The 12,689-nt window shown below is 42.8% G+C and overlaps 1 protein-coding gene across 2 annotated transcripts; it reads right to left on the bottom strand.

Moving 5' to 3' along the window:
- Window positions 1–216: 216 nt before the first annotated feature.
- Window positions 217–12,394, bottom strand: duox (dual oxidase). Of its 2 annotated transcripts, none has more exons than XM_070907615.1 (33): window positions 12,256–12,394; window positions 12,077–12,160; window positions 11,815–11,979; window positions 11,410–11,597; window positions 11,010–11,211; window positions 9,722–9,888; window positions 9,308–9,371; window positions 8,891–8,987; window positions 8,633–8,723; window positions 7,824–7,926; window positions 7,405–7,577; window positions 7,141–7,316; window positions 6,875–6,993; window positions 6,626–6,763; window positions 6,413–6,526; window positions 5,817–6,019; window positions 5,329–5,514; window positions 4,852–5,077; window positions 4,384–4,477; window positions 4,118–4,293; window positions 3,962–4,031; window positions 3,779–3,820; window positions 3,367–3,545; window positions 2,980–3,210; window positions 2,750–2,849; window positions 2,608–2,657; window positions 2,382–2,509; window positions 2,128–2,281; window positions 1,720–1,952; window positions 1,461–1,619; window positions 1,214–1,369; window positions 423–551; window positions 217–339 (listed from the first exon to the last, which is right to left on the bottom strand). In XM_070907615.1, the coding sequence occupies exons 1-33, from the start codon at window positions 12,320–12,322 to the stop codon at window positions 217–219; spliced, it is 4,587 nt and encodes a 1,528-aa protein (XP_070763716.1). In that variant the 5' UTR covers window positions 12,323–12,394. The 2 variants fall into 2 exon arrangements, with proteins under 2 accessions (XP_070763716.1, XP_070763715.1); XM_070907614.1 differs by having other exon boundaries at window positions 3,779–3,817; window positions 12,256–12,322.
- Between the last annotated feature and the right edge of the window lie 295 nt (window positions 12,395–12,689).

The following is a 12,689-nucleotide window of genomic DNA, read 5'->3' as shown; positions in this document are numbered from 1 at the left end:
ATGATATGAAATACAATGTCTCATCCTTGACTAACTGAAATTCATGTAACAATAATATTCATGATTAGAGAATAAAGATGTAAGTATTTTTCACTTCAAGACGTGAAATCAAAACTTCCTACATATATATTTCTAATTAACTTCTGCAGTAACTTCTCCAGCGTGAAGTGGCTCATCGTTTCTTCTGTAACCATGTAGTCCAGTGCTGAGGACAAGTTAGAAGTTCTCATAGTGATGTATAAAATGGGCCTGATCCCTCTTGTTCATCTGTTGGCAAGCCTTCTCAACGTTCTTGGTCAGTCCAGGTGGTCCACAGCTGAATACACCGATTTTACCCACCTACAGAAAAGAATACACAGTTTAAAGTTAAAATGATTAATTCATACAAACAAGAGGAAGCTGAAGTTGGATGAAACACTGACCTCGGGGTGAACTTCCTGCAGTGAGCTGAAGAAGGACACCAAGGGCGGACGGCCGAAATGGGTGACGGACCGCAGGCCAGTGAAGAGACTGCGGTTGCACACCTTCTGAAAGTGGCGCTCACACACGTACTGTCCACACATTACAAAGACAATGGTGAGGGATCATTAGCGGTTTTCATTGTTATTTTATATTAAAGGAACAGTTTGGGGAAATATGCTACTCGCTTTCTACCTGAGAGTTAAATGAGAAGACCAATAACAGTCTCATATCTGTATGCTAAATATGAAGCTGTAGCCGTTTAGCTTAGTTTGGCATGAAGACTAGACAAAGTGTAAAAATAACAATGAAAATAGTAGTGGTTTTATGGTGGGTTATTTATGCAACTATTTCTTAGCCGGGTGCAGTGACCACTTGAAGTCCTTTTGTCACTGTGAGGTTGCCAGGCAACCAGTTTTTGTACAAATTATAAGATGTAACATGTTCATTAGTGAGCTTTAGAGGTGCTGCTAGGCGGATTTTATTTCCTTTGAACAGAACCAGGCTAGTTGTTTCCCCGTTTCCAGTCTTTATGCTAAGCTAAGCTAACCAGCTGCTGGCTGTAGCTTCATATCTACTGTACAGATATGAGAGTGGTGTCAATCTTCTCAACTGACTCCCATCAAGAAAGCGAAAAAGCATATTTACTTACTATTCCTGTAATATACAAGGCACGTACTTAGGAATCAAGTCATGTTTGTTAATTATTTAGTAGCATTTTAGTGAACTCGGAAATGGCGACTGCAGATCTCACCAGCATGGTGGTGCGGAGGTCGAACTTTTCGGCCACCTGAGTGATGTAAGTGTGGACTGAAACCAGCTCCAGGGTGTCCATCTCCTCCACCTCCCTGATGATGTCTGACACCCACTCAAACTGACGCTGTGTTCGTGTCACCCAGATGAAGTACACCTTCAAGAGATAGTTTCTAGAGTGAGCTTCTTGGACAAATAAATAATGCTTCAGAGGGGGATTCAAGACAAAATGATGATTTTAGCAGCACCTTTTTACACTGAATCTTGGACTTGATGGAGGACTTGAACACCAGGTCTTTGAGGATGGAGGCAAATGGGGTGACTCCAATTCCTCCTCCCACCAGAACAGACACCTCAAAGTCAGTCCACTCCTGATGGCCCTCACCAAACGGGCCATCCAAGTACAGCTTAGGATGAAATGAAATATGAATATCAGTGTCATGACAGGACAAAGAATGGAGAAGCAGATGAAACAATTTAAACACAGACAATAATGCTTTAACCTGCCTTTGGATAGGCTCCGAGCTCCAGCAGGCTTTCTTCGGTGTACAGCTCTCGGAGCTGGCTGGTCCAGGGCCCCACAGCTCGGATGTGCAGGCTCAAGGTCTCCTCATGAGGGGCTGACGTCAGTGTGAATGGGTGGTACTCATCTGTGCCCAACATCAGGCATGCAATGCGCACCCACTGGCCTGAACGGTACATGAAGCCCTGTGGTCGCTTGAACTCCAGATGTGTCACACCTACAGGTAGGACAGCCGAGGGAAGTGTGTGAGAGTGGGCACAAACCTTCAGTGATTTCAGTCAGCATGATGGAAAAGTGCAATTTAAATAGCAAAGGGTTAAGACTAAAGAGACTAAAAACAAGGAGAGACATAGGATACTGAGATATTTAAAATACTCCATGGTGAGTGTCACCTGAAGGCAGCAGCTCAGCTCTGACCACTGGGATCTCCAACTTCTTCCTGCTCAAGCTGATAAGTTTGTCCAGCAGGAAGAGCAGTGCAGGTGGAATTAAGTAGATGTAGAAACGGGGCTCTTGGAGCAGGGCAAAACTGCCATGAACCACTGTCTGTTGAATGACAGCAAAAGCCAACATCACACTATTCGTAAAACTGCCTCCCATGAAATCATCAGCATTTGGAGTATTTCAAAGTCAGAAAAGTACTTACTAGAATGTACACGACAACGTAGAGGTAATGTGTGATCCAAAACGCACGAAAACTGATGCGACGGAAAAAGTGTGATGCAAAAACATACATGAATGCAAAAGTAAAAAGAAGCAAGACTCCAGTCATTCCTAGGAAAAGGACAAAGCAGAGCAATACACTGAATTACATTATATTATAACAAGCAGTCCATGTACCACTGAGGGTCTAAAATCAGATCTTATGATACCTGGAACAGTTTGAAAGAACCACCACGACCACTTCTGAGGAAGTTCAGACCTAAAATGAAAACACACAGTGAATCAGCTGACGTAACTCTCTGCAAAGTGTAGAAATACCTGCTAAAATCAGGCAGATATTTCAAACATTACCCGTTGTTGGATAAGACTTTGGGGAACAGACAAGACAGGATGCTGAGGTCGCTGATGGAGAAGATGTAGATGTTGACCACATGGCCCAAACTGTGAACAACTACAGTCAGAATAGAAATAGGAGTGAGCTCACACAAATAAAATGTAAACAGGTGAAGACATCAAAATTTAACTTTCCATCATTTCTCTCTGCTATCATTTCTGTAACACTTCTCCTCCGGTCTACCGACTTGCAAGGAGGATGGCAGTCATGGCCATGAAGCGATGGAAGTCGATGGCAGAGTCAAAGGGGATGTATCGGTTGAGGAAGGTCTCTCGGCACAGCGTGATGAGGTTGCGACACACCGTGAGGAGCATGTAGGGAAACAGAAGGGAGATGGCGGCCGCTGAGCCACGGGAGACGACGATGCCCACCACTGAAGTCTCAGGGATACCTGTAGATTCTGCTTGCAAACTGTAGTCTGAAAACAAGGTTTTTAGTCAGTTCTAGAGGGTCATTTCAGAAAAGGCCCACTCTCACACCAGAAAGGTATGATGCTAAAGGTAAAGAAGGACTATAATACATTAACCTGACATAGACAGGAAGGAGAACAAGGAGAAGAATGATTTCTACTTACAGTAACATCTTTCAAGCGCCACGCCAGCTGCGATGCCGTAAACGACAATGAAGCAGACGATGTGACGGCGATAATTCTCAATGAAGCGTTTGAACTGCTGGATCTTCTGCTGGACTGGGTTCCTTATGTACTGCTCACGCTTGGGCTTCACATAGACATTTGGAGTATTGACACCTAACCTGAAAATATTCAGATCCATTGGACTTTAATCAGTGTATACTCTTCATTTAGCTGTGGAAGAGGAAGTACCGTGAGACAACAACCGGAGCTACTGATTTGTTCAACTTCTCTATGGTGAAAATAAACCACTTTACAAAAAACAAAAGTCTGATCGGATGCTGATATGAGTTTCTTCCTTATCCTTCCTTCAGAAAGTCATTACAGGAGCAGAAAAATGGAACAAGGAACAAACCTTTTCCGTCTGCGTATCTCCTGTCCGTTTGTGTTGTTGCTGCTGCAAACAAAAAATTAACAAGATTGTAAGCTGTGAAACAATGATCATTAGGGATATATAAATTAAAAGGATTAAATGAAGAAGCTACAGTGGATCATCATCTGTGGTCTGGATGAGTGATTACAGCCCCTGTTCTCTCACCTGTTTGCTGGACAGATGAAGGACACTCTCTGGTCTCGACTCAGCCGCTTCTTCCCCTGTTTCTCCATCCCTGCACATGCAGCAGACGCACTAATTCATCAGACAAGGTCAGAGAAATAAGGATAAAAAAAGATCTTGGAAAAAACTTTCTCCAACCTTTGACATTGAGTTGAGCAAACTGCAGCTCCTTCTCGTGGTCCCGCAGGAGGAAATGGAAATCCTCCCACGTGATTTTCTCCTTGTCATCAAAACCTGCGGCCTGCATCATGGCCTTGATGCCGTCCTCTGCCTGGCTCTTTGACAGAGCTCCGTTGGAGATTTCAATGAAAGACCTGCAACACATCAAAAGGGGTGAGGATGAACCATCAGACAGAATAAAAGACTTCGTGCAGTCATAAAAAAAAAAGGAAAATTGATCAAACCTGAGCATCCTGGCAAATTCTTCTTTTGATAAGAAACCAGTTCCACCAATGTCGTTCATGGAGAACATCAATTTGGATTTCTCCTCAGGAGACCCTGATTAAACACACATATCATCAATGACATAACATAGGACCAGACTAATTACTGGTTTATGACCAGATCTATGTAACATCAGTCTATGAAACCTGCAATGAAACTTTCTTTTCTTGATTTCTTTATTGATTTTTTTAAGTGATTTCATGATGTCTTCTGTAAACGTATTTTCATTTGCAGCTGGAAAGCGAATATTAGCCATTATTAGTTTCAGTAGAAATTATCCCATGATGGTCTGAATGCTGTTTCAGAGGCTGTTTTACATTTTTTCAGCTTTTTCATTTGAGCATTTTTATATGTACATGTTCTGCAGTGCTTAGCTGAGAGCACTGCCAGATACAGCTATAGTCTTTTGGAGACACTTTGCATTTTACCTTTCATAAAGATAACCATCACATCAAGAAACTCTTGGAAGGAGAGGTAACCGTTTCCATCTTTATCAGCTAGTGTGAACATGGAGTCCACGAATAAGGAGTCAGACTTGAGGCCCAGAGCATCAGCAAACTCAGACGCTGCCAGCTCACACTGGAGAACCTCTCTGGCTTTCTTGCGGGAAACACCACTCATGTCCCCAGCGTCACACTTCTCTATTTCCAAGACCTGTGCACCAGAGGGACAGCGAGGGACAGTGTCATTATAGTGTCATTAGCAATATCACTGACGTTAACTGAGGTTACTTTGTGTCCATCATGGATGAGGTCACCATCAAGACCAACAATTTGTTCTTTCGGCTGGAGGACGGACCTAATTTGACCTCAAACAAGGCTTGACGACATTTTGTGGGCGAGCTTAAAGCTGCTGCCGCTGTAACAGAGCAGAGGATGAGGTAAACATCCAGAGGCTGACAGTACCTGAGAGAAAGCATGTCGAATGAAAGTTTCCACAATCTGAGCCCTCTGCTCTCTGGTTAAAGCCTCCTTCAGCAGTTCCTCCTCTCTCATCTCCTTCACTCTAATCTCCTGCCCGATGTCTGTCACCCCCAGGTGCAGATGCTTGACAAATGCTGCACGTTTGCTCTCGTCATCAAAAAACAGCACCTGGATGTGCAAACAGGGAGCGTGGGGGGGGTTTAACAGGATTGGAGGGAGATAAAAAGTGACGTAGATCAGGTACATTTGCAGAATCATGCTTGTATCAACAATTCGGTGAGGTGATAAATAAGAGTAGAAAAAACTTCAGTGCAAAACTGGATGTGCAAACAAACATTTGGTTGTAAATGCTTACACAGATGCAGCACTAGCAACATTTTTTTCCCTACAACTTGAATCAGACTGCAGCTGCTTTTTCAGATCAAGAGCCTAAAGGTGCAAACTGTCCCGTCACGTTTCCAGCTACTCACCAGGTCATACTCTTTTGATAATTTGAGCAGCAGAGCTTTGCGGTGACGGTCGCTAGAGAGAAAGACATCTAGGTTGTCCTGGTTGCCCAGGTTGATATGGCGCTGAGCGGACCCAGATCTGTCGAAGACCTGCAGCCTCCTCTTCTCGTCGACCTCCACACTGACAGGATGCAGAGGTTGTTTATGGCCCTGCCACTCAAAAGCTGGAGAGCAAAAGCAGAATGAGGTGAGGTGACAGGATCCTGGATGATGATGAGGACAAGTGTAAAATAACTGGAAATGCCAGTAGTAGAGAAAATAGCAAAAGGATTTTGGTTTGACTATCACCTGTGATCATGTAAACATCCACCTGTCCCATATTCACGCTTAAATTCAGACAATCAGCTCAGTTTTATAGTTGGTTGGCGGTGCATACGTGACACACATAGCACCTGCTGAAGGCCAGTAAATCATAGCTGCTGATAGTCAGCTGATGTTTGTTAACAACTGACATTGAATCAATTGTAAAATTTGCGTAGAGATATTGTGTTTTTACTAATGTTGGACAAAGCAAGTTAAGTATTTGAAGAATGTTTTTAATCCCAAGGATTTCATACCAGTGATTCCCACAGCTGGCTCGTCTGTTCTGTCACCAGCTTTTCTTCTTCTCTGGAACTTCTTGTACCTGTACTTGCGGAGAAACGCCACCATACAGGCCACTAGAAAACTGACTGTGAAGGCAAAATAATCAAAACTGATTATCGGTGCTGATGAGTGATCGCAGTGTTACTGCTGTGCAAAATGAGCAGATTTATGAGTATGATACTGACCAACAGGAAAGAGGAACAGAACAACGATGAATATCCCAAAGCCAGCTTTGCTCCCATCAAAGTAATTAAGTTTGGTGGCATTAGTGCAGGGATGAAGCATTGCTGCTTTCAGCTGTGTGGGTTGAGGACAAGGGTCACCTAAGGTAACAGAGAGACCGTTTTTTTTAATCCATTCTTTAAATATCAAATCACTGATTCCAAAGAAATCCTTGTTTGTTTATGAATCAAAGATAAGAGACACATTTTTACCCTCCTTCCAGAAGAACATATTGTTTTGTATATCAGTGGCTTCTGCACTTGTCACTGCAATAAGGACGTCATGAAAGGTCACGTTGCGGATTATCTGAATCTCCTCATCTGTGAACAAACTGGAAAACACCCCAAAGTACAGAACTGTAGTAAGATGAGTGGCACACATGTGAATGGTTTTATTATCATAAACAGTAATATGAGATAAATCACACAATACTGCGACAGCTATTTCTGTTCTGAAAGTCCCTCAGAGAGCAGCTTACCCATTCTGTTTGTTCTCGAACCAGAAGCGGTCTCCATTTCTGATGCGTTCAAACTGGTCCAGGATTATGGAGGAGAAAACTGGACCTGGACCATCGAGAGACTCCAGCAGTCCTCCAGGGAAGAGCTCCAGTTTTGAGATGTCTCTGTTATACAATTCTGCAACATCGTGGAGCAACTGAACACAAGACACACTTTAATTCACTAGACTTGTTTATGCAGTTCATGTTCGCTCATTCATTTTCTTAGGAGACTCCAGGTTTTACCTGTGGGTTGGTGCTGTTGAGCTCAGGATTTATGTCTTCAAATGTCTTGACAGGAGGCAGATCCAGAGCTTTTCTGACCTCAGTGTAAGTACGAAGGCCAAAGTCTCTTCCTCTTTGGACCGTCATGGCCACCAGATCTGTCCGGGTGAACCTTAGTGGTCCATACATGAAGTCTGTCAGGGTGCGAAAAAGACCAGAGCAGCAAATATTAGCTTATAACTCGAATAAGTGTTAATGAATCATATATAGAGTGATTTTATTGTAAAATGCCTGTTTTATAATTATGATTCCTTAACTTTTGTGTTACTTTATTTTCTCTTTTGACTGTTATGCACCACAACACCAAGGCGAATTCCTTGTATGTGAAAACCCACTTGAAAACTTTTTGATACAGACAGCGTATAAGAATGACTAAACACCTCTCAGATCCTCCACAACAATATTGTCTTCTCTCTCTGCAATCTGGGAGGCCATGCCCATGATGAGGTTGTCTACGTCCTGGCTAGTCTTCACATCGACTCTCTGGAAAAAAAATGACAAAAGCATTACTATATAATACACAGATTAAAACATAATATATCTACTCTCTCTAATAGGTGGCCATTCAAAATACACAAGCATACCTTAGTCTTAAAGTAGAGGCAATCTAAAGTAATTCTTTGGAGAGGTAATTTGTAGAGAAACTATCATCATCCATCACAGCATGTATCTGTATTCTTTTTAAATGATCCCTATTTAACAGAACATATATATATATAACAAATATTCATTAGGCAAGCACTAACTATACAATGAAACTAATACTGAGAATGTATTAGTTAATTATTTAATACTTGACAGCTATAAAAACACTCCCACAAAAACTTTGCTTTTCTCCACAGAAATACATGAAAAGTGATTTGTAATCAAAACACTTGCAGGAACATTTCTATAAATGTCCCATTTGTGTTCAGAGTCACACGCTGGTTCATTTTCCTGCCTCTGAAGCCACAAAGAGCCCGGGTCAAATCCTGCCACGTCATCTCTGCTGTTCCGCTTCTGTACTTCTGTCTCCATAAATAAACAAGTGTACTAACTGTGACACCGCCCGCACTTCTCATTATACTTCTACTTACAACAAGAAAGGGAATGAAAAAGAAAGTAAGCTGCATCTGTGGTTGAGTGTGGTGGAAAACCACATCCTTCCTTGAGCTGAAATTGAAAATGCAGAAGTGTGATCATGATGTACCTGACGTTTCCAAAAGCTGTTACAGAGACGCATCGCTGGTGATAAGCTGCCATCTATGTTGACAATCTTCTGAAAATGGCAGGTTCTGTTTCTGTAAGAAGATGGAGAGACAATACAGAGGGGTTTTTTCTAATAGTTAATACACACTCTATTTTAGATGGTGTCTGACACTGTTCATAGCAGCACTTGTTAATATTACATTCAACTAAACATAATGAGCTTTGATTTTTTGGTGCAGGGAGAAAAAAAGAATAGTACCTCATGTAAACACCAGGTGGGGCCATAGTGATGCCAAAGCGAATAGCAGCAGCCTCAAACTCAGGAGAGATCCCCGGATCAACAAACTTCTGATAACCTGTACACAGATAAATCAAAATATAATACAAAACAATAGAAGGAGAACCAAATAACTAATGAATAAACTACAAGCCAAATTAGAAACAATCCTCACACATGCAGACACCTTATATCATCATCTGACCATTGTCCCTTAAACTTTCTTCAGCTGCGGGTGCTTATTCAGCAGAAGAAGGAGACTCAGGGTAATGCTTTGCTGACGGAGCACATATTTGTCAAAAACCACCAGCGATAGCTCACCTCACCACGGCTTGTGGTCACCAGTGCATTACCTGTTCCCCTCCACTTGTACGCACACGCACTCTGGCTGAGTCTTACCTGGGTAAGGAGGAAGCCTTTTGTCTCCAAGATATCCAGGCAGCCATTCGTAGAGAGCAATATTCTGTGTGGGAGGGAAAAAAATGGGAGGATAAAAGTTATATCCTGCAAGCAGATCTTTTTTTTGAATGGTTTCTATAAATAAAAAACCTGATTTTATCATTTTGGATTTGATTTATATATTAAAAGTAAAATAAAGTAATTAACATGTGCGTAATGTTGTTCAGTTCTTGTAGAGGACAGACTCGACTAATCAAACAGGTGAGAGATGATGCATCGACCTTAAACTAAAACCATCAATTTCATCCATAAAATCACGACCACCTGGTGTTGATGCAACCTCGCGCTTTCCAGAGTGCAAATTAAATGAGCACCTGTGCAGCGAGAGGATTACATGGAGACTTTTCCTTCTACCTGGAATGTGGCCACAACGGTCTTCCTGGCGTTTTGAAACAGCTTTTCGTCTGCCCACTCTGGGTGTTCCTCATGCAGTTTGGAGGCTACATAATTGTGGTAGCGAAACCAGATAATCCCCTCTGCTGCCGTGAACATGTTCTCATTGGCCCAGGCATTTCCCAACTCTGGACACAGAAGATGGCACAAATGATAAGGAATTCTGCTATTCCATCATGTGAATTAACATCACTATAGCTACAACTCAAACAGAGAATATGCTCTATATATGTAATGTTTTTTATACAGAAAACTACCAAAAAACTCACAGATATTCTGCACATTAACTGTATAGTGTCACACTCATTGAGGAGGATCTCTGACCACTAATGAAGCGATAATTTGGCTGTTTGTTTTTAAGGACGTGACAACAGAGCGGTGACAACAGGGGAAGATCCTCCACCTCCTCCCCAGATAATAACTACACACCTTTAACAACACAAGGAACAAAACACTGGTTTCGTGACACCTCAACGGCATCCTCTGTGCTATAGAGAGAGGGATTTACTGTGGTGAGTGTGACAAGCCATTTACACAATAATTAAAGAGTCATAACGCACGTCAGGCAGGGCCTCACTTGACTCAGACTCACAGGCTGCAACTCTGCCCTGGGTGACATAACATTCGTTAGAATTTCTTGTTGTTTGTTTTCAGCAGCTTGCAGTATCTATTGGGTGGGTATTGCCACACACAGATACCAGATTGTTGAAAGGTATAGTTCAGCCAAACACACACTAAAACATATTCAATCTTATCGTGAGTGAAATCTATTCATCCAGATGTTTTGTTGTACGATTTGCTGAGATCCATTATGTGCAATCGCAACTAGTTTGTGATGCTCAAATACATCTGAAAAACTCAAAAGCAACACCAGTTTCCACATATAATGATAATGATAATGATAAAACTGCTGTTTTAAGGAGAAGCTGTGGATTATTGTGAACAACTAACATTACTGTTGAGTTTTGGGGCTTTAAAGGTCATTTATTAAATGTCACTGAGCTCCACTGCTTTGGGTTGAGCCCCAGCCAACATTTGGTCAATAAATCACACTTAACTATGTGGTTGGATGTACTGCACTCCAGGTAAGGAGGAATTTATGTTTGACTTTTGAGTGAACTGTCCCTTTAATCATGTGTCACACAGTAGGAATCAATTGTTGTAACTTACAGCTTCTCCATCTATAAAAGGCCCCTGATGATATAAACACCACAGTCTGATCTGAAGTATAAAGTACAAACTGTCTCACCATAAAGGCCATGGGGTCCATGATCTCCTGTAGAGGGGTCAGCGGCGCTCCACATGAAACTGCGTCCTGTTCCCTGATTGGGCATGTTCCACTCAGAGCCTGAAGTCAAGAGCCCTCCAGAGAAGCTTCTCAGGGAGTCAGACCAGGACGTGGAGGGGCCATAGATGGAGCTGCCATCCATCCACGCTGTCACCAAGTTCACCTGCATGTGTTGTATTTGTTTTTCTCAAATGATTGCACTTCAGGAGAGGGAAATGTAGGGTGACATAAATGTAAAGTTCCCTCCAGAACTGCCTGAACTGTTACGGTTTTTAACTTACCGTTCACATTTACTGGTTGTTTTCTGGAGGCTGCAGTTTGGCTTTAACATTATCAAACATGTAACTTCATATTGACAAACCTGTGTGCGAGGGTTACTGGGACTCTGGCCGGACTCTTTGTCCCACGGTCCTCTCTGGAAGGGCAGCAGGACCTTTCCGGTGGCAGTAGGGTCAAAGATAGGGTCACCTTTTGGGACTGGGATGTTCATGAACTCAGGTGGACACCCAGGAGTTCTTGAGTCAAAAACCTCAAAGGTCACATGATAACCTGAGAAGTAAAAATAATTGAAAATCATTATTACAAAAAACATTAACCTGGATTTTATTTTTTCGCTTTAAAAGCAACATCTGACTCAATATCATCTTTCATGATAATATTAAACTCTTACACCTGTGTTGCACCTGCATCCTCACAGCAAAAGCTCAGTTTAGGTCAGTTTGTATATAAGTTTGCTTCGATGCAACAGCATGCACTATGTATTTACCAAAGAACACAGAGAGCACGGTCTGGTTGCGTGTTGACCGCAGACCGGAGGGCCCTCGGGCCAGCAGGCCGCTCAGTCTGCGGGGGTTTGGCAGCTGCGGCTCCTGGATAGGTTGGTAGACTCCGTCCCGGTAATGCGCGGGCACGAGGCGCACAAGGTGAGAACCTGCGCGTGCACAAACACAGAGGGGTGAGCAGGTGTGTTGGCAGGCTCCGCTGCTGCTGCTGCTGCTGCTGCACACTTTGGCAACTCTGTGACTTACCGACCGCTCCGCGTCGGGGATATCCCAAACTGTTGTACCAGCCGTCAAAGCGCGGGACCTCCCAGGTTATCTGACAGCGCGAATCTGTTCAAGAGTTTAAAAAGCGTTTCTTACTTTAGATTTCTGCGTTAACTGAGTTGCGTGTCTCAGAGTATGAAGTGCAGCTGCTGTCTACTTACGCTCACTGACACAGAGCACCAAGCCAACCGCTGCACAGATACTCCAAACCCGTTTACGCAAATCCATTGATGCGAGAGATGCTCCTCAGCTCAGTCCGCAGCCAAGAGGACTGAAGGACTTCTGAAAAGACAAGGTGAAGGTAACTGGCTTTTTTACGATTGTATTTCTATCATATTTCCATGTAAAATACACTTTGTGGTTTAGCAGTGATTGGAAAGAAAAGCCAGGAAGTCTTAACTCTTCAACTACTTTATCTGCTTGAATGAACACAGTTTTGACACAGTTCCTCTTTGTAATGTATGTGGACAGCATACACCCAAAGACAATGTCCTGTTTCCTTTATCACTTTGCATTTGATAGGAGAAGATGAAATAGTTGAGTCTTACCCACAGTAGAGGCTGGAATGTAGTGCAGCAGTGGAGCAGGTGAGGGA

The sequence above is a fragment of the Enoplosus armatus genome, chromosome 6 (genome assembly GCF_043641665.1).
Source record: "Enoplosus armatus isolate fEnoArm2 chromosome 6, fEnoArm2.hap1, whole genome shotgun sequence".
NCBI classification, from domain to species: domain Eukaryota; kingdom Metazoa; phylum Chordata; class Actinopteri; order Centrarchiformes; family Enoplosidae; genus Enoplosus; species Enoplosus armatus.
Note: the sequence above shows the minus strand (reverse complement) of the source record. Positions and strands in the feature narration are given on the sequence as shown.